This window comes from Melospiza melodia, chromosome 21, assembly GCF_035770615.1.
Source record: "Melospiza melodia melodia isolate bMelMel2 chromosome 21, bMelMel2.pri, whole genome shotgun sequence".
Classification (NCBI taxonomy): Eukaryota; Metazoa; Chordata; class Aves; order Passeriformes; family Passerellidae; genus Melospiza; species Melospiza melodia.
The window spans coordinates 7,217,047-7,240,963 of NC_086214.1; the positions used below are offsets into that span (position 1 = coordinate 7,217,047).

Below are 23,917 nucleotides of genomic sequence, written 5' to 3' on the forward strand. Positions count from 1 at the left end.
TGACCAGGGATGGGCCTGAGTGTGGTGGTATTCACAGGGGTCCCAGGACAAGGGAAGAGATTAGGATCTGACTCCATGTTTCAGAAGGCTGATTTATTATTTTATTATATATATTTATATTATATATAAAAGAAAATTATATATTATAAAAGAATAGAATAATTCTATAGAAATTGTATATTATAAAAGAATAGAATATAGAATATATTAGAAAAAATATATAATATATAATATATAATATATAATATATAATATATAATATATAATATATAATATATAATATATAATATATAATATATAATATATAATATATATTGTGATTCTATTTAAATTATGTATTAGAATAGAAGAAAGGATTTCATCAGAAGGCTGGCTAAGAATAGAAAAAAAATGATAACAAAGGTTTGTGGCTGACCGAGACAGTCTGGACAGCTGGACTGTGATTGACCATTAATTACAAAAAACCACATGAGACCAATCACAGATCCACCTGTTGCATTCCACAGCAGCAGATAACCATTGTTTGCATTTTGTTACTGAGGATTCTCAGCTTATCAGGAGAAAAGAGCCTAAGGAAAGGAATTTTCATAAACCATGTCTGTGCCACCTGAGCCTGGTGCCAGCAGGGCTATGATAACTGGGACAGTGCATTGTGGTGGGTTTCCAGGCTGGGCACGAGGGCTGTACCCAGAATGTGCTGCCTGATGCTCTGTTTGCCCCTCTGCCCTGGCAGATGTTCATCATGGAGAAGGTGGAGGGCAGCCAGTGCAGCCTGCACGAGTTCAGCATCACCGGCTCCACCTACGCGCCCGAGGGACAGATGTGAGTGAGGGTCCCATCCCCAGGGACACAGGGGGCTCTGGGCTGGCAGCAGAGCTGGGGGAGGTGGGAGGGTTGGGTTCATGGCCATGGCTGGGGGAAAGGAGGGGTTTCCATGGTGGTTTGCAGTTCTGTCCATGGGGATCCCCAGTGGGCTTGCAGGTGTTGGGTGATGGGCTGGGCTCTGCTGTCCATGGGCACCAGGACAGTGTTTCCCTTCCCTCACACCCAGATCCTGCCCCGCTCGGTTTGGGTGCTGCTCACCCTGGCTCTGCCTTCCCACTGCTCAGCAGAGGGTTCCACACCCTTGGCTCTCCCTTGGTTAGCAATCCCAATAAAACAAGGCCACCCGTGAACCAGAGATGACAAACGTGGGATTGGGGATGAACATAAAAATTTCATAGAAATTTCATCACATAGAAATTTCCCCTAAATTTCTCACCAAGTGATACACCTACACTACTCTCTATAATCTATTTCACTTTGCAGCAGAAGATGCCTCACCATGTTTCTGGAGCCTGCACAGTTTGGGTATTGGCTGGTGGCTGTTGCAGGATGCAGGGTGGGCAGCTTGTCCAGGAGCCACCAGCAATGCTCAGGGGGATTTGCAAATGGCTCAAACCCCACCAGGACAGTGCTCCCTGAGCCCTGTGCCCACAGCAGGGGTGGCTGCCATGGCTGGTGTGCCCAGGGCAGCTGGGTCCTGCTGATGTCAGGCTGTGTCTCAGGGCAGGCATGGGCAGGGAGTGGGAGCTGGGGACTTTTCTCTGAAGTGTTATCACACTCATGGGGTTCTCTGCTGTTGTATTTGTTTATTCCTGTTCCTTTGGAAGGAGGTGGTGGCTTTCAGTGTAGCAAGAAGGCAGATGAGGAGCTCAGCTGGTGGTGGGAGCACTCTCTGCTCCCCTCTGCTTTGCTCAGTGATCCCAGACACATTTGTCAGCGTGGTCCCTTCTGCTCATCCGTGGAGCAGCTGTAACTCATCTCAGCCACAGACATAATTTCATGAATATTTATGGAGCCAATTTGATCCTTGGCTAGGAATCTCCATTAAAAGCTGAGTCAAGTCATAAGCTGATGTCAGTCAGTGCATTTCAATTAAAACTGAGGAGGACCCAGGGGCTGAGCTTGTGCCTGCCAGCCTCTGAAGATCAGTGTCCCCTGGCTCTGGGGGCTGCATTCAGGGCCACTCTGTTGGTCTGCAACATTTTTTGTTGCTCCTGAGTTTTGATTTAGCCCTGTGCCTGCGTTGTGTATGGAGAGGGATGTGTGGGCTTGCTGAGGAGAGAATCCCCCTTCCCCCAGGGCTGGTGGCACTAAAGGCTTGTTTGCTTTAACCTGGCCTTGGCAGGGGGATGTTTCATGCAGGACGCTGCCTTTGCTCACACAGCACCCAGCCAGCAGCCTTGTGACCGTGTTCACAAGGGTTCTTGGATGAGGGAAGGGACAAGGATCTGACTCCATGTTTCAGAAGGCTTGATTTATTATTTCATGATATATATTACATTAAAACTATACTAAAAGAAGAAAAGGTTTCATCAGAAGGCTAGCTAAGCTAACAGTAGAATCAGAAAAGAATGATAACAAAGCTTCTGTCTCAGACAGAGTCTGAGCCAGCTGACTGTGATTGGCCATTAATTGCAAACAAACTAACATGAGCTAATCACAGATGCACCTGTTGCATTCCACAGCAACAGATAATCAATATTTAAATTTTGTTCCTGAGGCCTCTCAGCTTTTCAGGAGGAAAAATCCTAAGGAAAGGATTTTTCATGAAAAGATGTCTGTGACAGAGCCCCTTTGCTGATGTTTTTCCCAGCACACGGGTCTGACCATGGGGCTCCCATCCCTTCCCACAATGTCCAGGGGATCCCGTGCTGCACAAGCCATGCTTGCTGTGTCTGCTGTTCCTCCCTGTGAGCCCAGGGCTGGGCAGCCTCTCTGGGCAGGAGCAGTGGCTCTCCCTTCCCACTCACAGCCCAGTGTGGCTTTGTCTCCCTCAGCAAACAGATTTTTCAGATTTTCTTGGCTGCTCCGTGTTTTCCGCTCCCGAGCTGTAACAAGGGCTCCAAAATGTTCTTTCCATTGGGAACCAACAGTGGAATAAGCTGATCCTAGTAAATGCCTGACAAATTATTTTTCCAGCCAGCAGATGACCGGCTGGGTTTACACAGCTCTAACCTGCAGTTACCTCTGCTGGAACCAGGGGAATTTTTGATTTCCTTCAAAACCACTGCTACCATTCCTGCCACCAGGAGAGGAGAAGCAGCTGGAGTGTTCAGGGCTGCTCCTTTCCGTAGCAAAGAGCTGCTATTGAGGAAGCAGAGATCACAGTTCAACACTTGCTTGGAAGCAGCCACAGCAGTGCAGCTGTTCAAGCTCTCTGCTGCTCCTAAATGCTCCCCTGGGTTCCCTCTGGAGTGTGAAACAGCATCACAGGGAGGGGAAGGGACTTGCTGTTGGTTCCACAGCTCCTCTGGATTCAAAGCAAATGGAAACCCCTGAGGGGATGGGTTTTAACATGAATTTCTTTGCCCCTTTTCTGGTCCGTCATTTTCATCATCAGCCTGTGAGCAGCCCCTGCTTGCTCCTTTGAACTCCTCTGCTGCTCCCCTTGTTCTGGGCCACTTGCAGAATTTATTTGCCTCCTGTGATATTTTATTTGCGATTTAGTGCTGCCCCATTTAATAAAGTACAAAATGTGAACCCAAGGATTTATTGCCAGCACTGGTGCTTTAATTGGGCTTTTGCTTCTGCTTTTACAAGAGTGATGTGTAGGCTGTGTATCCCCCTAGGAGGGATGTTTAGGGTGAGCTAACTGTATTGAAGGTGTGAGTTGGTGTGAGGCTGTTGGGGTTGCGTGGTGGTTCCAGTTGTGGTTTCCCTGGGTCTGGATTGAAGGCACTCAGGGCAGAAGTTCATGTTCAGACTCAAGTGTTTATTATTTCTTATCAGTAAAACAGCCTCACTACTGTGAGCTTGGCAGCTTTTCATTAGAAGGCACAAAATGGCCAACAATCTCTTGGTACAAGGTCTTTTAAGATTAAACTATCCAATTAAGAACTGACACCTGGATTATTTTCCCTTTTAACCCAATAACTGATCCCACAGAGCCCTCAATGCAGACTTTCCTGCCCAATTACAAAATGCCACCCAAACCCAAGAAGAAGAAGGAAGAAGAAGAAACCCAGGACAACACCCTGTGCCCTCCATCTTGTTTCCATCCACAACATACTAAAAATCCCAAAACCTAAATTTCCCACCTAAGTGATATACCTACACTACTCTCTATAATCTATTTCATACTTTTGTGGACTCCAGTCTATTCTGGAGTTTAGGAAACTTTCTCCATGAATGATGGTCAAAGTCAGTGCTCCCCTGGGGGTCAGGGCACCCCAGAGCAGACAGGGAAATATTCCCTGTGTGCTCTGGATTTCCCCATTGTTGTTTTCTGCCCACAGCCTGAAGGACGAGCAGCCGGTGCAGTGCGGGCAGTACGACGGGCTGGTGGAGCTGGCCACCATCTGTGCCCTCTGCAATGACTCCTCGCTGGACTACAATGAGGTGTGGGGGCACCAGGGCCTGGGTGGGGTAGGGAGGATGCTCTTGCTGTGCTTCAGGTGCTTCAGGTCCAGCAAGAGTAGTTTGTCCCTTGGGATCCCCTTCCCTGGCTTCCCTCATCCCCTGGGGATGCCTTGGTGTGGTGGGTGGCAGCATCCTCAGGAGCAGCAGCAGCGTGTGGAGGATGTGCTCTAAAGCTTAAGCTCTTTCTTTCTGCCCTCTAGTCCAAAAAAGTCTATGAGAAGGTGGGGGAAGCCACTGAAACAGCCCTGACGTGCCTGGTTGAGAAGATGAATGTCTTCAACACTGACCTCAGCAAGCTGTCCAAGGTGGAGAGAGCCAACGCCTGCAACTCGGTGAGTGGGGAGAAACCCTTGTGAGCTGCAGCACTGGGGGATGGGAGGGAGAGGAGGGATTGAGGATGGCTGAATTTTGGGCAAATAAACACTTGCAATGATCTAAGGGACCGATTTGCACAAGGATGTGATTTCTGGGCTCTCATGGTGAGCTGGTTTTGGAACAGTGGCCCTGGGGAGCTGATGCCAGGGCCTTGAGGACCAGCTTTGGAGCAGGTGATTCCTGAGGCTTCAACTCAGTGCAGTCCCTGCTCAGGCAGGAGAGACCCTCTAAATGAGAGCCTGAGGTCTGGCTGCAGATGAGCAAGTTTGGAGTTATCTTTGGGTGCCCAGTTTGCACTGAGCAGCCACCCTCCAGCAGGAACCAAACCCCATTCCCCAGAGCCTGGCCTGCCCCAGTGACATTTGCTCCTTGGAAACATCTATTTTTGACAAGAAAATATCTTGTTCTGGCTACTCCCCTGCTCCAGTGTCTCCCTGTCCTCCTGGGTGAAAACACACTTTATTTTGGGTCTGTATTTCCTCTGTTGGATCTTACAATGTCTTCCCTTGCTCAGAGGGCTCTCGGTTCCAGCATTTTTCCTCAGGATAGATCTGTGCAGGTTGTAATAAATATTCTGACTCCTTTCTGATAAGGCAAGCTTATCAGAAACCTTCCTGGCTCCTGTGGCTGCCTTTCTCCTCCCACCGCAAGGGCTCAGCAGGGTTGTCAGAGAGCAGCAGTGTCCCTGGCCTGTCCTGCTCAGCCCCGTGCTCGTCCTGCAGGTGATCAAGCAGCTGATGAGGAAGGAGTGCACGCTGGAGTTCTCCCGGGACCGCAAGTCCATGTCCGTGTACTGCACCCCCAGCGGGGCTGGCAACAACTCTGCTGGCAGCAAGATGTTTGTCAAGGTAGGGCTGAAGCCACTGTTGGTTTGTTTGTCAAGGTAGGGCTGCAGCACCTGCAGGGTCCAGCTTCCCCTCACACACCCAGCAGTGTCGGGATCATTAGCTTGTCAGAGTGAACCCAAGAAAAGTTCAGAAGTTTCTTTTCCCAGCGCTTGAAGAAGGACTCTGAGCTCTTCAGTTCTCAGTCTCAAGGTTGTTTATTGCGTCTTACCTATAAAAGATTTTCTCCTGCCCTGCCAAGGTCAGCTCAGCAAGACAGTTCCAGGCACTCTGCCTGCCCCAGGGCAGTGTTATGTCTTTATACTAAAAACTACATGTAATACATTATTTGCAATTACTTTCCAATACCTATCACCTATGTTAGATAGTGAGCTTCTACTCTAAACCAATCCAAAAGTGCCACCATCACAGCAGAAGATGGAGGCCAGGAAGAAGAAGGACAAAGGCTGGACATGCCCAGTTCCCTCCATCTTGCCTCCTGAACCCCCATACCAGAAACTCTAAAATCTACTTTTCCACCCTGTGATAACTTCACTATTATTCTACCTAAACTGTTGTGGCTTGCAGACCTTCATATAACATTGGTGATTTGGTCCACAGGTCATATTCAAACCCACAGGTGTTTTGGGCTCTTGTGCCAGGGTCCCTGAGCCCCCTGGCAGGGTCTGGGCTGCTCAGGACAGCCAGAGGGATGCCCTAGGTCCTGACACAGCAGCATCTGGCCCTGGCTGCACAGGGCAGTGGTGATGCTCTGCAGCTACTCTCACACTCTGGGGAAGGTGAGGGGAACTGCAGAGCATTTCCTGCAGTGCTGGAGAAAACTCTGAGCTGCCTGGGGATTCAGGATCCAGCAGGTAGGCTAGTGGGATCAGGGAGGAGGTGAGTGTTTGCCATATTGATGAGGGAAGAAAGGGGATGAGATGGTTTAGAGGGAGGGAAAGGTGCTGCTGAGTGTGCCAGTGCTGGGGCAAGGGAGAGCTGCCCTTGTGCAGAATTTGGGCACTTGCCTTTATTAAAGGCTTGGACCCTCTGGATGCCAGTAATGCCCAAAGGATGATGTCCAGTTTTCCACTGAAGCCAGAAATAAAATAGTGTTTCATAGGAAATTTTCTTCCCAAGGGAAGAGATGTGGTGGAATTTCTCCCCGCTGACTCTGAGAAGATTTGAATATTGTTGTTCCCACTGGGAAATTATCTGGATGGGTGAACTCTGCCCTCCAGGCCAGGCTGGGACCCTCTGAAGCCTCTGGATCTGTGGCCCTGGGAGAGCTTTTTAAGAGATGCAATAGAAAGATTGCAAGTTTTATATTAAAGAGTAATGTCAGGGTGCTTTGTAAGGTCAGGAGGGCTGGGGTGAGAGGCTGGGATGCTCAAGGACATGTTTTCCTGAATTGCATAGGCATCACAAACATCCTCTGAGTATCACACATTTGTTCCCTCAGAGATTTCCAGCTCTCATCCTCTGCAGGTCAGAGCAGGGGTCTTTGGGGTGGTGTTGAGGAAGATGAAACAGGAAAGCCTTATAAATATGATTGCCTGGCAAAAGATTTTGAGAATATGGAAACTAAAAGCGAGATTGAAATGAAAGCAAGCTTTGAGATACCTCAGTTACTGAACAACTGGAAAACAATGGTGTGGCCAGCTGAAGGTGATCCCCTTTGGATGGAACAACACCCTCTGCTTGCAGACAGGCCCAAGGGTCAGAGCAGACCCCACAGCTTGGCAGAAGGGGCCCAAAGAGGAGTTTTTAGGGTTTAAAATGTAACACAGTGTGGTAATGTAATGATTCTTATAGGCTGGATGTAAATGCTATAGGATTTGTATATTGTACTAGATTGATTAGTGAGAATGAGAATATTCAACACAGAAGATGATTTATTGTATTGTAATGAGAACTTCGCTCTCTTACCTCTTGCCTCTTAGCTCTCACCCCTTCTACTCTCTTACGCTTTTACTCTCTCATCCTCTCTCGCCCTCTCTTCTCTGGGGCCTGCTCTGAGCTGTGTTTGGCAGCTCCCAGCAGGGCCCTGCACCCAGGCCCTTTGCAATAAACCCCAAGTTCCACCCAAGACCTGGCTGCAGAGATCTCTTGTCTCCATTTGTCCTGACCATGTTACCCCCTGTCACTCTTACAGTGTGGGGTGGAAGTATTTCGGGAGGATCTGTAGGTTTTGCAGGAGTCAGCTGGCTCTCCAGCAGATCCTGCTCTTGGTGACCTGGGTGTGATCCCGGTGTGTTCAGTCAGAGGCTGCCATCTAGTGCCCTGAGCCACAGGGCCGGGATGAGTGCTGGAATTTGGGGAGATCTCCTCTGTTTTTACCCAAACATGGTGCCTTCCCTCCCTCTGACACTTCCTTTGACCCTCCATCTTCACCCCATCCCCTGAGTCCTCCTCTCCTCCCCACAGGGCGCCCCGGAGAGCGTCATCGAGCGCTGCACCCACGTGCGCGTGGGCACCGCCAAGGTCCCGCTGACGGCCCCGGTGAGGGACAAGATCCTGGGCAGGATCCGGGACTGGGGCATGGGCATGGACACCCTGCGCTGCCTGGCCCTGGCCACGCAGGACGCGCCCGTGCACAGGGAGAGCATGCAGCTGCACGACTCGGCCGCCTTCGTCCACTACGAGGTACAGCGCCCCACATCTGGCCTTGCTCTCCGTCTTCCTTGTGCCCAGAGTTTCCCCAGCTGTCCCAGCAGGATTTTTCTCCCCCAAAAATGCAGGGCACAGAGGTTCAGGGACATCACACCATGACCAACATGATCCAGTGAAGGCAAATTTATTATTCCTAAAAAGACTATATTTATAATAAATCTCTACTGTTCACGTGTCTCTAGCTAATACATGATTGGGTAATCCTAGCTGTTCACGTGACCCTTTGGGTCAGGGTGTTGGCAGCAGTCCAATTGGAAATGTGGCTGCAGCCCTCCTGCAGTGTCAGGGGTGGTTCTGCTGGAGCAGGGATCCTGTAGAGAAGGATGGATTCTTCCTGTGAAGATCCAGTGGAAGGAGAGGCAGCTGCTGTTCCTCTGGGGAATCCAGTGGAGAAGCCGTCCTGGTGTTCCAGAACCTCCAGATTATATCCATGTAGGAATGCTTGGCTCCTCCCTCTGGGCTCACATCTCCTAATGGGATGCTGTAGTTCTTATCAGCCATGCAGGGACATTCAATAGCTGTTATCAGCAGGTGTCCCCTCCCAAGGGAGGTGTGAATGTGGTCACTCACAGAGAGAGATAAGGCAAACTGCCCACTTGACAAAAGATAATCTGTCATACAGACGGTAATGCAATACAAGAAAACATCTTGTATTGCAATCCTCAACACTGCCACAGAATTCCATAGTTAGGAAATTATGGTATAAATAGGTAGGAATTTATGATAGAATTTATTTTATTTTTAGGGTTGTGCTTTATTTTAGGGGGGTTGGCAGTTGCATCTAACCCCTCTCCTTATTACTGGGTGCTGGGGCTGGTTGTAGCGGCGGTTGTAGGGTGTGGTAGGCTGGTAAGCTTGGGGGTTTGCTTTGTGTCTTTGGTGATTGTTATGGTTTATTTAGGGGGGATGTTGGAAGTGTTTGTTTATTCACTGGATCCTTACCCAGAAGAGTGGGCCGACTGGGGTGTTGTTGGCTATGGCCTTGGGATAGGGTTGGTTGTGGTGGTGGGGCTTGCTATAGGGGGTGTGTTGGAATTCCATAAATTCCTACCTATTTATACCATAAATTCCAGAAACCTCTTGGAAGTTTTTTCCCAGTGAAGGGGAAGTTTTTCCCCTTCACTGGGGAAATCCCAGTGAAGCCCAAGGTGGGAAGTGGATGCATCCCAAGGGGTTAACGTGGGTCTGGGGTGTGTTCCTCCCTCCCAGAACAACCTGACCTTTGTGGGCTGCGTGGGGATGCTGGACCCTCCGCGCAAAGAGGTCACCTCGTCCATCGAGATGTGCCGCAAGGCCGGCATCCGCGTCATCATGATCACCGGCGACAACAAGGGCACGGCGGTGGCCATCTGCCGCCGGATCGGGATCTTCTCCGAGAGCGAGGACGTGTCTGGCAGGGCCTACACGGGCCGGGAGTTCGATGAGCTGCCCCCCGAGGCGCAGCGCCAGGCGTGCCGCGAGGCGCGATGCTTCGCCCGCGTGGAGCCCGCGCACAAATCCCGCATCGTGGAGTACCTGCAGTCCTTCAACGAGATCACGGCCATGGTGAGTCCTCAGGGACACCCTGCCAGCCCCTGTCCCCTCCTCCCCACCCTGCTCCATCCTATTGCAGTAAATACCAATATAGCTGGACAGGACGTGCCTGGGCTTGGCTGGCCCTTGGTGCTGATCCAAACAGTGGCACTGTGGGGTTTCACCCCACAGACACTTTGGGCTGGCTGGGTGTGTGGTGTTTCACCCCACAGACACTTTGGGCTGGCTGGGTGTGTGGTGTTTCACCCCACAGACACTTTGGGCTGGCTGGGTGCTGCAACTGGCCACGTGGGGACAAGTCCAGGCCTGCAGGAGCTCTGGTGGTGCTGGGATGGAGCTTCCCCCCATAACAGGGGCTGCTCCTCAGGTTTCCCTCTGGCAGAGAAGCTTTAAGGCGATGGTGAAGGAAAGGAGTTGGTTCTTATGGAGGGTTTGGATCCAGAGCTTTATTCTGGCCCTCAGGCCTCTGAATGCAGCACCAGCTCCAACAGAACTCCCTGAGCCCGTGGTTGCTGCTCCTTTAACCCCGGGGAGAGGGCAGGGAAGGGGCAGGGAGCCACCAAGCAGGGACAGGAGGGGAGGGACAAAGGGACAAAGGACACCTGGATGGCCCAATGCCCCCCAGGGGTAGAGGGCATCCTTTGGATCTGCCAATCACTCAGTGCCCTTCTGGAATGCCAGGACTGACAGACAGTGCTAGGAGGGGAAAGGAGAAGTGATTGACACACCTGGGGAAGGGATCTTCAGGGAGGGGCCCAGGGTATCTGAGGCAAACCATGACATCACAGCGCAGCACAATCCCTCCACGCTGACCCCGGCTGTGTGCAGACAGGTGACGGTGTCAATGACGCCCCGGCGCTGAAGAAGGCAGAGATTGGCATCGCCATGGGGTCGGGCACGGCCGTGGCCAAGTCAGCTGCTGAGATGGTGCTCTCTGACGACAACTTCTCCACCATCGTGTCGGCCGTGGAGGAGGGCAGAGCCATCTACAGCAACATGAAGCAGTTCATCCGCTATCTCATCTCCTCCAATGTCGGGGAGGTTGTTTGGTGAGAGCCTCCCACAGTGGGCACCATGCTGCAGGGGGGGACACATCCCCTGGGGCAGGGCACCTGCAGGCAGCAGCACGTAGCGCCCAAACTGGTAATCCCAGGCACCATGTCTTGTTCCCCAAGGGCAGGGAGATTGATTTTTTTTTTTTTTTTGGTAGTTTTACAATCCTGCCATACTGCAGGACCTGTTCTGTCAAAGTATTGCCTATTTAAGCTCATGCAAGTGCCTGATCCGGGTGCAGATATTTGTACACAGGCTGCTATCACCCAGTCAGAGCTATCCCTGCCCCTGCCCATCCCTCCCAGTCCTCAGCAACATCAGCACAACCTTGGGATCTCTTGGGATCATCCTTTGCCCTTGCATTTCAGCATGGGTGTTTGTGCTGGGAATGGGAACCTGTCACAGACATCTTTTATGAAAAATCCTTTCTTTAGGATTTTTCCTCCTGGGAAGCTGAGAAGCCTCAGGAACAAAATGTAAACAATGATTATCTGCTGCTGTAGAATGCAACAGGTGGATCTGTGATTGGCCCATGTTGGATGTTTGTGATTAATGGCCAGTCACAGTCAGCTGGCTTGGACAGAGAGTCTGAGCCACAAACCTTTGTTATCATTCTTTGCTATTCTATTCTTAGCTAGCCTTCTGATGAAATCCTTTATTCTATTATTTTAGTATAATATAATATATATCATAAAATAAGAAATCAAGCCTTCTGAAACATGGAGTCAAATCCTCGTCTCTTCCCTCAACCTGAGACCCCAGTAAACACTGTCACAGGTACCTTTGTGGCCTGGGGACATCAATAGTTGGATAACTGCAAAGCAGATTTTGATAGCAACAGAAACAAATTTTAGCTGCAAAATTCAGTGCTGGGCTTCAGGTTCCTTATCAGGGGCTGTGGGTTCGTCTGCAGGACTTGGGGTGAATAGACAGTTTGAGGCTTTGGATCCAGATGTTCTCTCCCCCTTGCATGACACAGAACCTTAGCTGCCCAGAGTGTGTATAATTTCACATCCCTTTTTTTTTTCTGCAGTATTTTCCTGACAGCCATCCTGGGCTTGCCCGAGGCCCTCATCCCCGTGCAGCTGCTGTGGGTGAACCTGGTGACGGACGGGCTGCCGGCCACGGCGCTGGGTTTCAACCCCCCCGACCTGGACATCATGGACAAGCAGCCCCGCAACCCCAAGGAGCCCCTCATCAGTGGCTGGCTCTTCTTCCGCTACCTGGCTGTGGGAGGTGGGTGCTGCTGGCTGGGAGGGTGTGTCAGGGTGGGCCTGGGCTGTCCTGGGCTGGGGTCTACTGGAATAATTACCAGTATAGCTGGATGAGACGTGCCTGAGCTTGTCTGGCCTTCACTGCTGAACCAAATAGTGGCACTGTGCTGTTTCACCCCAGAGACACTTTGGGCTGGCTGGGTGTGTGGTGTTCACCCCACAGACACTTTGGGCTGGCTGGGTGCTGCACTGGGCCCGTGGGGACAAGTCCAGGCCTGCAGGAGCTCTGGTGGTGCTGGGATGGAGCTTCCTCCCATAACAGGGGCTGCTCCTCAGGTTTCCCTCTGTGGAGAAGCTTTGAGGCGATGGTGAAGGAAAGGAGTTGGTTCTGATGGAGGGTTTGGATCCAGAGCTTTATTCTGGCCCTCAGGCCTCTGAATGCAGCACCAGCTCCAACAGAACTCCCTGAGCCCGTGGTTGCTGCTCCTTTAACCCTGGGGAGAGGGCAGGGAAGGGGCAGGGAGCCACCAAGCAGGGACAGGAGGGGAGGGCCAAAGGGACAAAGGACACCTGGATGGCCCAGTGCCCCCCAGGGGTAGAGGGCATCCTTTGGATCTGCCAATCACTCAGTGCCCTTCTGGAATGCCAGGACTGACAGACAGTGCTGGGCAGGGGTCAAGGTGTGGAAAAGAGGTGACTGACACACCTGGGGAGGGAATTATCAGGGGAGGGGCCTGAGGTTCTGGGGTAAACCCTGACATCACCACACAACAGGGGTCCCTGTCTGGTGCTGGGGTAAGGGTGTCTCTCTTGGCCACAGTGTACGTGGGCCTGGCCACAGTGGGAGCAGCCACCTGGTGGTTCCTGTACGACGCCGAGGGACCGCAGGTCTCCTTCCATCAGCTGGTGAGTCAGGAGGGAACAGGCTGACAGCTGCAGACATGGGTGAGGGTGTGCTTTCATGTCTTGGGGTCTTTTATCTATCTTTCCTCTGTGTTGGTTGTGGCATTCCCAAATTCCTGGTGGAGAAGACAGTAATTTAAAACAGAAGCAAATTTTCTCATTCAGGTTGTTTCCAGCCTTGCTTCTGCCAGCCACCAGCATAGTAGGGAAAGTTTCACATTCAGAGAGATTCAGAGAAGCTGAAAGTACCTTCTGTGCCTCATCCCATATTGGAAGGGATCTGTTCTCATGTTACATTATTGTAGCTAATGTGAAAACTGCAGGGCAGGGGGAAAGCAGGTGCCATCATGTCCCAATGGCATGTGCAATGGAAGATGGATTTCTGATGGAGACACATGTGTCTGCTCAAACTCCTTCCTAACTGCACCTGAGAGCCTCAAGGCACTGCCCAGCCATACCCCTAAGGCCCAACCCCAACAGAAGCTGGGTCACTGCAGGCACTTTATTGCTTGCTCTGACCCCTGGGACATTTAACAGCAGCCCAGTTCATCACCTGCCCCCCAACCAGTCCACTCTTCCTCCTGCCTTTCCTGCTGCTCTGCCATGTATTTACCAGCAGTTTCCTGTGCTGACAGAGGAACTTCATGAGGTGCACTGAGGACAACCCCATCTTTGAAGGAATTGACTGTGAGATCTTCGAGTCGCGATACCCAACGACGATGGCTCTGTCTGTGCTGGTGACCATCGAAATGTGCAATGCTCTGAACAGGTGTGCTGCCCACAGGGCTGCTCTCCTTGCTCTGTGTGTGACTGATTTTGTCCCTTTGAGTGGCTCTGGGTGGGCTGAGGGCTTTGCTTTGGCTCAGCAGAGCCGTTCAGAGCATCCTCACAGGGGAGCTCTGGGTTTTCCACAGAGGAACTGCTCCAAGGCAGTGTGCTGTGCCTGGGAGCAGTGAAGGAAGGACTGGATCTGCATTCATTAGTGATTTGGTCATTAATGATCAGCCCTAATCAATGCATTGCTGGTTGTATCCACATCCAGTTTGCAGCAAAGCCTGGGGATGAACAGCCTGGAAAAGAAAGGATATAGCATATGGCCTTGCATATTGGAGGGAAATGAAATTCCCAGCATGGGCAGCTGTTGGGAGGTTTCTGGGGCTAACCCTGTCCCCTCACTTTCACAGTGTCTCTGAGAACCAGTCGCTGCTGAGGATGCCACCCTGGCTCAACATCTGGCTGCTGGGGGCCATCATCATGTCCATGGCTCTGCACTTCCTCATCCTCTATGTCAAGCCCATGCCTGTGAGTGCCCTCTGTCACCTCCCTGTGCCTCCTGTGGACAAGGACATCCCTGGGGCAATCTTTGGGTCGGGAAACTTCTGGGGTGGCTGTTCCCAGAAGGCGCTCTCAGGGCCAGGTCCCATGGCTCAACCCAGCATGGAAATCAGGAGTCATTCTGCCCCATGAGCCATGGAAATCAGGAGTCATTCTGCCCCATGAGGCAGGAGTATAAAGCTCTCCCTGTGTGCAATGCAAAGGTTCTAGATATCTCCAGAGGCTGGTTCAGCCCTTTAGGAGTTGTCTCCTTTGCAAGGTTGGGGATGTCTTGGTTGGTGCCCAAAGGTGCTTAAGATGAAGTTTCTGTACCCAGGAGGTTGCATTGTCCCTTGTCATTTGCTGAGCACCTGTGACCACATAAACACACAGTCCTGCCTTGTGCCTCACTTTCCCCATCTGCAGGAGAGGTGAAGACTATAATTTTTCACTAATCTTGGCCAAAACCCACCTTGGATCATGACAGACCTTGAAGAAATCCTCCTGTTTGGGCTGTCTGGATCCTCCCTCTTTATTCCTGTGATGACCCTCTCTCAACCTTTGTATACAACAATGCGATCCCTAAAACAACAAAATATCCCACCTGCTCCCCTAGTGACATGTCCAACCCTTTCCACCCTGCAGCTCATCTTCCAGGTGACCCCCCTGAGCTGGCCACAGTGGGTGGTTGTGATGAAGATCTCCCTGCCTGTGATCCTGCTGGATGAAGGCCTCAAGTACCTTTCCCGCAACCACCTGGATGGTGAGCATGGTCTGCACCCCCTGGGTTAGGGTGGCACTTTGCTTGGGGTTCCTGGGGGTTTTGTGGACCCCTAACTCACCTCCTCTGCTTGTGTGATGTCTGCACCTGCATGTTCACCCAGCTTTGCTGTGCCAAGGGTCTTCTCCTGCTCCCTTCCTTCCTGGTGCCACGCCTGGCAGAGCAGTTGGTGATTGCATCTGCTTGAAATGCTCCCTTTGGAGCTGGAGCATTAGATAAACCTGCCACAAGTTATTAATTCAGTTCCTCTTAAACCTCCAGGAACTGGATCCCTTTGCTTATGAAGCAAAACAAATCAAACACTGATTTGTAACAGGAAACCTGTCTTTTTTCCTCTCAGATTTCCACCTCTCTCCGTCCATCCTTATTTGGTGTTGGCAACCTCTGTGCTAAGATCCACTGAGAGCTGAACACCTTATAAACTGGTTTTAAACTGGCTTTGAAGTGGCTGCCCACTTTAAAGGGATCTCTCAGGATGCAGCCCTTGGCACAACCAGAGGAGAAGCAGCTCCTGTGACACTGGAGCAGCAGTTCCTGTGTGCTCCTGGGCTCCATGCTGTAAATCACAGCCTGTCTTTGGGCAGCCCTCCAAAGAGATGATATCATCTTTTCTTTCATTTCTTGCAGAAGTTGTTGCTGTGGGGGATATCTCAGCACTGAGTTAAGCCCACAGGTTTTCCCAGGGCTGCTGAGCAGTGCTGTGCCTGCCACAGGGGTGGCCCCTCTCCAGAAATAGGATTTATTTATTCAGTTTTGGGGTGAGCTTGCCCTGACAGTGATAGCAGGGAGAAGCGGGGCAGGAAGGGCACTGTCCTTGCTTAGGGAAGATCTGAACAATCTGAGTGTGAGGACTGGATTTCTTCCACACCATCACCTTGCTCAAACCATCTTTTCACCCCTCAGGCAACCTGTGTCATAGCAAACCCCTCTTTTTTCCTTCACCCTGTAATAACAACCCAGAAAATCTGTGCAAAGCCACTCTTGCCTTTCCAGGATGAAGGCAGGTCTGGCCAGCCCTGTCAAGGAGGGCTCTGGGGCATTGTCACAGCTGTGTTTGGTTTCTCATGGAGCAGGGCTTTGCAAGTACCTGGAAATATGGGATGGGGAAGCATTGCAGGCAGGAAATGGTCACAAACAGATCTCCCTCCCCATCAGTGTGTCCTGGTGTGCAGGTGGTGCTCATGTCAGCCTTTCTTCCTGTATGGGGCTGATGCAGAAACTCAGCAATTGCTCAGAGAAACAGAAGTGCAGGGCTCCTGTGTTTACAAACCAGATAGAAATTGTTTCTAGCCTGTTTTTATTGAATTGTTTCATCTCTCATCAGACACCCAGTCTGTTTTCTCCCACAATTACAGGCCTGTAGCAACAATTCCACAGCATGGCACCAGACTGGGTGTAGGAGAGCTGGTTAATGTTGCATCCTATGCATGCCCTTGGACTTCACTTCACAATCTGTACTCTGAGGCTGAGTCTGTCCTTCTCCCACACTTTGTATTTCTCTGTAAAATCTCTGCACTGCTGGAGGAAGTGCTTTTCTTTGCTCTGCCTGCTCAGCTCCAAGCACAGCGAGGTTTCTGGTAGGCACACATCCTCTCAAGTGCCAGCACAGCAGCTCAGTTTTCTCCTCCCATGGCACACTCCCAATGTTTCAGGTGCTCTGAGCTTCCCTCATCCCCACAGTCACAGTGCTGCTGATGCTCATGGGTTGCTCTGTCTCACGGATCCAGGGTTTCCCATGCAACTCTCCTATCACAGCTGTGTGGCAAAATCATCACGCTTCAGTCATCACACTTGAAAGAAGCAATTGAAACTCTTCCTCTTCCTGATTGCTCTGGCCTTTGAAAAGCAAAGGAAAATACCTCCAAAAGCCACTTTTATGTGTGGTCTTGTGATTTTTTTTTTTTGCCAGGCATTCTCAGGACAGTAACACCCAAATGGAGCGGGGAGCACCAGTTGAATACCTGCAAGACTCCAGAGCAAGGGTTGGCTTCCTTAACTGTCTCATCCCTGAATGCTGCATCCCTGAATGCTGCATCCCTGTGCTTCCTGCAGTCTTGTGGGGACCTGCTTGGAATGTGTCTGGGTGAACATGGCTTAGATATAGAACAGAGATACAATAATAGAGCCAAGAGACTCTACCCAGACAGGATCTCCTTTCCCACAGTGGTCTCTGTGTTTGCTCCAGAATAAGGCCTAGCAAGCCTGTGAAGTAGCTGTTTGATGGCAGTTTTTGCCAGGAGCCAGGCTAGCACTTGGTCTCTGCAAGACAGGGCTTGGGAATGGTCTCCAGCATGGGAGCATCCAAGGGATGGCCAAGGGTGTTCAGCTGAGGAATGTAAATGTATAGCTGTGAGTTCTGCTGATTCAGGAATTGCATGGAAAGGTTTCTCCTTTGATGAGATTTAGATAAGATGTGTTTCCATTATGCTGGATTTTCCTTGTCCTTGAAGTGGCAGAAAGCTGAGACTCTTGAGTTCTCACTGTGGTCTCAGTGCTTTACATTCCTCTCCCCATCACTCTGCTCACATCCAGCCTTTCATCTCACATCCTTTGCATATCTGACTGCCTCCATTCCCCTCTGGCCCCTCTGAGGTTGGCTTTGTGTGAGCTGCAGATGTTCTGGAGCATGGAGATGTTCTCAGGGTCTGTCACACACTGACAGGCTCACAAGGGCTCACCACCCTCAGGGATCTCTTGCTGTAGTATCTTTGATATTTTCCATGCTCTATGCATTCAAGTGTTTGTTCTCTCAGAATCCTGTGGCATGCAGGAGGAAGATTTCCAGGCATCTGTGCCAAGGCCTTGCAGAAGCCTCTTTGTCTCTTTTCTAAGTGGTTCTCAAGAAGTACCAAATATGGGGAGGACACTGAGATAACCCCAGTGCTCAGGTTCCTCTGTGCACCATCAGCCCACTGCTGAGCCCACCCTGCTCCCCTCCTGCACTGTCCCTGCACCTCCTCATGTTCCCCATCTCAAAGCAAACCCCTCACAGGTGTTGGAGCTCTGCTGTGGTTGTTCTCACCATGTTCCAGCAGCAGGCCCTGTCTGGGTGCTGAGCATCACCATTGCTGTGGTAAAAGCAGGGACAAAACCACAAAGCAGGTGTTTTCTGCCCTACATGCCTGCTGCCCTGACAGCAGCAGGGCCACTGAAAATCAGGAGATTTGGATGCACAGGAATTGACTTGGTGTCTTTTGTGGCAGATCAGCATTTAGGCAGCTGTTTGTCCTTGTGCCCAGTGAGGACAGCAGCCCTCAGGGTCATTTTGCAGGAGGTGAAAGATGGTGGCAACCCCACCCTGTTCCTGGTCCCTCTCCCATGGCAGCACAGTGCACTGCAGCTGATCTGCAGGTGAGGTTGGTCCCTGGGGTGAACATCTCCACCACTGAGGGAGCTTTGGGCACTTCTCTGCAAAGCTGGCACCAGATTTAGGCTTCAGCATCCTCCCAGAGGAGAGTGGCTGGCAGAGGTGGCAGTGCAGTGACAAATGCATCGCACTCCCTGCCAGGGGCAGACACAGCTCTGCATCTGAGACCGCCCGAAACGTGCAGGGACCAAAATCTCCATGTCCCAACACAAAAAATCCTCCAGCATATAGCAAAAAGGAGCTGTTCACCCTCATTTTCCCCCATGCACCTGGGTCTGAGGGAAGCTCCTGGAAGTGCCCCAGGAGCACAGGAGCTGCTGCAGCTGCCCGTGTTGCTGCAGAGGAGGCAGCCATCCATCCTCTCCCTGGCACGGCAGAGCGGGGAGCGAGCGCCTGCCCTTGTAGGGAAATGTGTGCCTGGAGCTACCTTGGCTGGGTGCTGGCAGAGGATGTGTCCCCGTGGGCCAAGCATTCCCTGGAGCTGTGGGATGCTCTGCAGGAGAGCACTGCTGCACCTTCCAGGGCTGGAATACCCACACAGGATTTTACAGCTCTGCTGCCTCACTTTTTGTTTTTATTTCCCACTCTGTTCTGTTCTTTTATGTGTGTCCATGTGTCATGCTTTAGAAATGGAAGAGCAGAGGGAAGCTGCCAGTGTTGCTGCCCTGGTATTGCAAAGGGGTGGGGGGACAATTTCCATCCTTTGAGCTGTGTGATGGGCCAAATATTCTCTTGAGCTGTGGGATGCTCTGCAGGAGAGCACTGCTGCACCTTCCAGGGCTGGAATACTCACACAGGATTTTACAGCTCTGCTGCCTCACTTTTTGTTTTAATTCCCCCTCTTTCCTGTTTTTTTATGTGTGTCTGTGTGTCATGCTTTAGAAATGGAAGAGCAGAGGGAAGCTGCCAGTGTTGCTGCTCTGGTATTGCAAAGGGATGGTGGACAATTTCCCTTTTGGTTTTCTCCTGGGGTCTGGGGTCTCAGCTGGAGCTCAGAGTGCCCTGCTGTGATGGGGGAGATGTGCAGTTTTCAGAGCTACAAGGGCTGCAGCTTTTCCCATGGCGAAGGAGGTGATCTGGGCTGGCAGTGGGAGCCTGCATCCCTCCAGCAGCACCTTTTACAGGAACCTGTTGAGGAAAGTCAAAAGCAGTAAGGAAAAGCCCCCCCAAAAGCCTCATCTGTCTGTGGGGAGCAGAGCTTGGAGCAGCTGAGCTCACATTGTGCAGTTGTGGTTTGCAAGTGCTGGAGGGCTGTGACACCCCTGGTGTGAGGCAGCATCCAGAGAGACTGTCACCATCCCATCATCCCTGCAAACAGGTCCTGCATCCGCCCTGCTCCTGTCACCTGTGTGAGGGAAGGACAGACAGACACTGGCATGCAGGGACCTGCATATGTTGGAGCTGGACCCTTGGCTGGTAGAAACACCTGACTCACTCCATGCCAGGATTTTGTCACTTTAGACACCTGAGAGCAACTTTTTGAAGAGCATCCACTGTGGTTTAACACTGCAGCCATGTCCCCTTCCTGTGCCTGCCACATGCCATGGCATCCTCCTCCCCGTTTGCACAGCCATGGGGTGATGTTTTAGGGGAACTGCCATGGTTTGCAAATTACCACTGGTGTGTCACCCAGTGGGGACTGCTCAGCTGCTGGAGGAGAGGGAAGAGAGGCTGCTGCAGTGGGGAGGACATTAATTTTGATTATTGCATTGATATTTAGTGCAGTGCAGTTGCCAGCATCCCTTCCTTGCACCAAAGCCTGCCGTGTCATCCAGAGGGATGCTGCAAACCATTTTATCCCAGCACACAAGGATGGGGCTCTGCAGCCAGCACTGGAAAAAAATTTTGGCAGAAGTTGCAAAAAAGCCTTTTCCCTCTGCCTTGCCTGTTATTTATTAATTCCCCTGGAAGCTGTCAGCACCAGGGCTGGCAGCAGGCACAGAGCCCCAGGGTAACCCTGGGCAGGACCCTTATTTATCAAGAGCACAGGAACAGCAGTCCCCAGTGAGATTTATTTTGTGATGTGTGCAGTGATGAAAGAGAGAGAAATACAGTCAAAAGATTCATGATAAGGGATTTTTCTAACTCTCCTTAGCAAGTGCTGCTTCTGGGTAGGTTTTTTTTAAGGAAAAAGGTGTGTTCTGGGTAAACGAAGCTACCCCAGGCTGGAGGGCAGCTGCTGCCTCAGGGATCAGGGACACTCCTGTCAACTGCTTGAAAATTTGGGATCTAGTTGTTGTAAGTCAAATTCTGGCAGGGATTTTGAGGCTGCTCACATGGAATTTGAGCTGGATACCATCGCTTTCCTGCAGGCCATGTGTTGCCTGATACCCTCCCTCTCCAACCCCATCCATCTGGAAGGGGGAGAAGGTGGGAGCGCAGCCCTGGGGCAGTGGCTGTGATGGAGTTTGGTCCTTGCTCATTGTTTTGAAGGGATTTATGGGTGTGGTACATGGGCAGTGTGTGTAAGTGTGTGAGCCCATGGAGCAGTGTCCATGTCTGCAGCAGGGCTGGGGCTCTGGGGTGGTGGGAGGATGCAGTGACCTTCCTCCTCTCTGAGCCACTGCCTCTCCCTGCATGATGCCTCGTTGGGAGCAGTGAGGAGGGTCCTGCCTCCTCGCCTTCCCTCATGGCTCCACCTCAGGTTGGATATTGGGAAAATGTTTTTACAGAAAGAGTGATAAAGTTCTGGAATGGCTGCCCAGGGAGGTGGTGGAGTCCCCATCCCTGGGTGTGTTTAACAAAGCTTGGATGTGGCACTGGGTGAGGTGTTGGGGCTGGGTTGGACTCGATGATCCTGAATGTCTCTTCCAACCCAGTCATTCTGTGAATTCTATGAATTCATCCCTTTTCCCAACTCTTGCAGAGACCTTCCTCACCCAGGGACCAGCATCCTCCTCCTCCTCCTCCCACAGCCTGAGCTGCCACAGCTGCAGTCAGGCCAGCTCTGTGCAGACAGGATCCCAGGTTCCTTCTGGGATCAACCCAGGAGCAACCACTCTCGGTAACAAAACCATGGGGCTGCTTTGCTTTTGAACCCTCACCAATACTTTCATTTCTCTCTTTTGCCCTTCCTTTCAGGAGAAGAGGACAAGAAATGAACGACCTGAGGGCGACTCTGAACTAGAGGATCCCTAACTTGTCCCTGGGACTGAAGTCTTGCATGCGTGACCATCGCTAAAGCCAGCAGGACATGCATGTGTCCGACTCTCAGACAAATGCGGGTGAATCGTCGAAAAGAAAAAAAATCCTGATTTTCGTTTTGTTCTGTAGCTTTCTTTTTCCTGTACATATGAGTGCAATTACTGGACAGCTGGCCTAGAGTTTGGGGATGGAGCTGTGTGGATCTGAGTCGTTGTAATGTGGTTCCTTGGGATTTTGTTTTTGCCAAATTTGAGACCCTCTTTGCAATTTTCACCCTGACTGAGTGAGCACGGGCAAGGTGGCCTTCATGAGAGGTTAAGGCAGGAATTTGGGATTTGAGGCCACATCCCCCAGTGGGATGGGATGCACAAGGCAGCTTCAGGGGCTGGGAAGGGCTTGGCAGTGAGTGAGGGCAGGGAGAGAGGAGAGGGGGCTGTGTTGTTGAGCCTTGCTGATGTCCATAGTGTTGCTGCTGCTGTGCTCTGCTCCAGGGCTGCAGCAGCTGGGCATGGCTTCAGAGTGTGTCCCAACACTGATGTGAACCTCATGGAGGTGTGTTTATACCTCGAGGTCAGGTGCCTATGGTGGAAGTTGAAGTTCTCCCTGTTTATCACGCTGTCCTGTTTGATCCCTGCATTGTGGAAAGCCCAGCACCTTCTCAGGCTCATCCAGCACCAAAGCACGATGAAGTCTTGTCTGTTCTCCATCTGGCATCTTGCTGGATCCCATCTGCACTATATAAGGCAGTCCTTCTCCTTGGAGGGGCAGCCATGTAAAGAAAGCTAGGGGATGCCCACCTTGCATTCCTCATGTCCACCACTCCTTCCTGGTCACACTTTCTTTCCTCAGTGAATTTTTAACTATTTCCCCAGCAGTAGTACAGCCTAAGTTTTTAGGAGCACATCCATGGCTTGATGTGCTCTGCTCTGGAGACCATCACTGACTTGCACAGGGCATCCCTGCCAAGGGATCACGATGGCAATGAATGTATGCTTGTACATAATGTGGTCTTTTTCCATGAGTGGTGTTTGTTGTGGCATCCCTTTTTGTAAGGCACCAACTTCATCTTGCCCTCTGGGGATTTTTTCCACAGCAGGAGTCAGACAGTCTTCAGTGAGGATTTGTAGATCAGGAGTGGATTTTGGGATCCATTAAGTTTATCTTTCTCCATTGAGCTGCATCAGCTGAGAAGCTGATAGTGGGTGGTCTCTTCTCCAGCTCTCCAAATTCTCCCTCCTGTTTTCCTCACCATCCCCTAGGATCCATCCTGATGATGTTTAGTTAGCCAGAGCCTGTATCTTTCCTTTCTCTTACATTCCAGCAACAGCACTAGAGCCAGGGTCTGGGATAGCATTTGCTCCTTTGCTGTTGGGTTTCCTCTTCTACTTTTTGCCTCTTCAAAGCTTCCAGTGTTTTTCTGTATCATCTGGGCAAGACCATCTCTCCTTCCATACAGTAGGTGCCAAATATCATCCCTCCTTTCTTTTCTCCATCACCAGCATTGAAGATGAGCAGAGCCCCCAGACCAATGGGAATGTACAGAATTGTTATACTACTGAGCTGATTTATTGTACAGAAAACCTTGCATGAAATGTTGTTACTGTATTTAATATATAATGTATTCAAGAAATTTTAATATGGAGCTCTTTAAAAAAGATCTTTATAGATACTCTGTCGTTAGAAAATTGTTGCTGATTTTTTAAAATCTTATTATACTTTGTCTTGAAGAAGTTTTATTTTTCAAATGTGTTCTGTCAAAATGATTTAATCAGTTGATCCCATGGGATAACCAATTCCTCTTCAAAGATTTTCACCGTGGATGAGACCCACCCTGGTGTAGAGGACCAGGACATGACCCAGGTACTGTATAAGCCAAAATAAGGCTTCAGTAAGACTAATGCTGTAGACATGTGATTTGCCTTTCCTCAAAAGGGTGGATTCCACCTTACTTTTGTACAGGTCACAGAACTAAAGAGTTGTTTAAGTTGGGAAAGACATCCAAGATGATTGAGTCCATCTCCATTGTTCTGTGCAGAAAAACAGCCAGTGGGAATTTAGTCCAGCTCCAGCTCAGTGTCATCAGAGGAGGCAGCTTCTCTGTTTCTGAGGTTAACCTCCAGTTTGGGAGAGGCTGGGCTGGATTCAGAGGCTGGGCTGGATTCAGAGCATCCCAGCCCTGTTTGGAGAGTCCAGCAGGGCCTGCAGCCTCCCTGGTCCCTTGTGCCTGCAGGGACCTGCTTGGTCCATCCCCCTCCTGAGTTACACTGCTTTCCCTGGACCTAATGTCAGGTGGAGGGTTATGAATTTAACCCAAATGTGTGTGGTGTGGAGA

General features: G+C 50.9%; 1 protein-coding gene across 2 annotated transcripts in view; it reads left to right on the forward strand.

The window, feature by feature from the left end:
* The window catches only part of ATP2A3 (ATPase sarcoplasmic/endoplasmic reticulum Ca2+ transporting 3), a 60,168-nt gene extending 36,863 nt beyond the window's left edge, over positions 1-23,305 (forward strand). Inside the window, exons 9-22 of one of the 2 annotated variants that reach the window (XM_063174082.1) lie at positions 734-822; positions 4,281-4,383; positions 4,605-4,736; positions 5,502-5,627; positions 8,031-8,249; positions 9,486-9,821; positions 10,638-10,858; positions 11,896-12,098; positions 12,897-12,982; positions 13,615-13,748; positions 14,164-14,281; positions 14,939-15,056; positions 16,984-17,056; positions 21,523-23,305. In XM_063174082.1, the coding sequence (XP_063030152.1) occupies positions 734-822; positions 4,281-4,383; positions 4,605-4,736; positions 5,502-5,627; positions 8,031-8,249; positions 9,486-9,821; positions 10,638-10,858; positions 11,896-12,098; positions 12,897-12,982; positions 13,615-13,748; positions 14,164-14,281; positions 14,939-15,056; positions 16,984-17,056; positions 21,523-21,568 (2,004 nt within the window). In that variant the 3' untranslated portion in view covers positions 21,569-23,305. The remainder of the gene's footprint in view (positions 1-733; positions 823-4,280; positions 4,384-4,604; positions 4,737-5,501; positions 5,628-8,030; positions 8,250-9,485; positions 9,822-10,637; positions 10,859-11,895; positions 12,099-12,896; positions 12,983-13,614; positions 13,749-14,163; positions 14,282-14,938; positions 15,057-16,983; positions 17,057-21,522) is intronic. The other variant, XM_063174083.1, reaches the window with a different exon arrangement.
* The last annotated feature ends 612 nt before the right edge of the window (positions 23,306-23,917 follow it).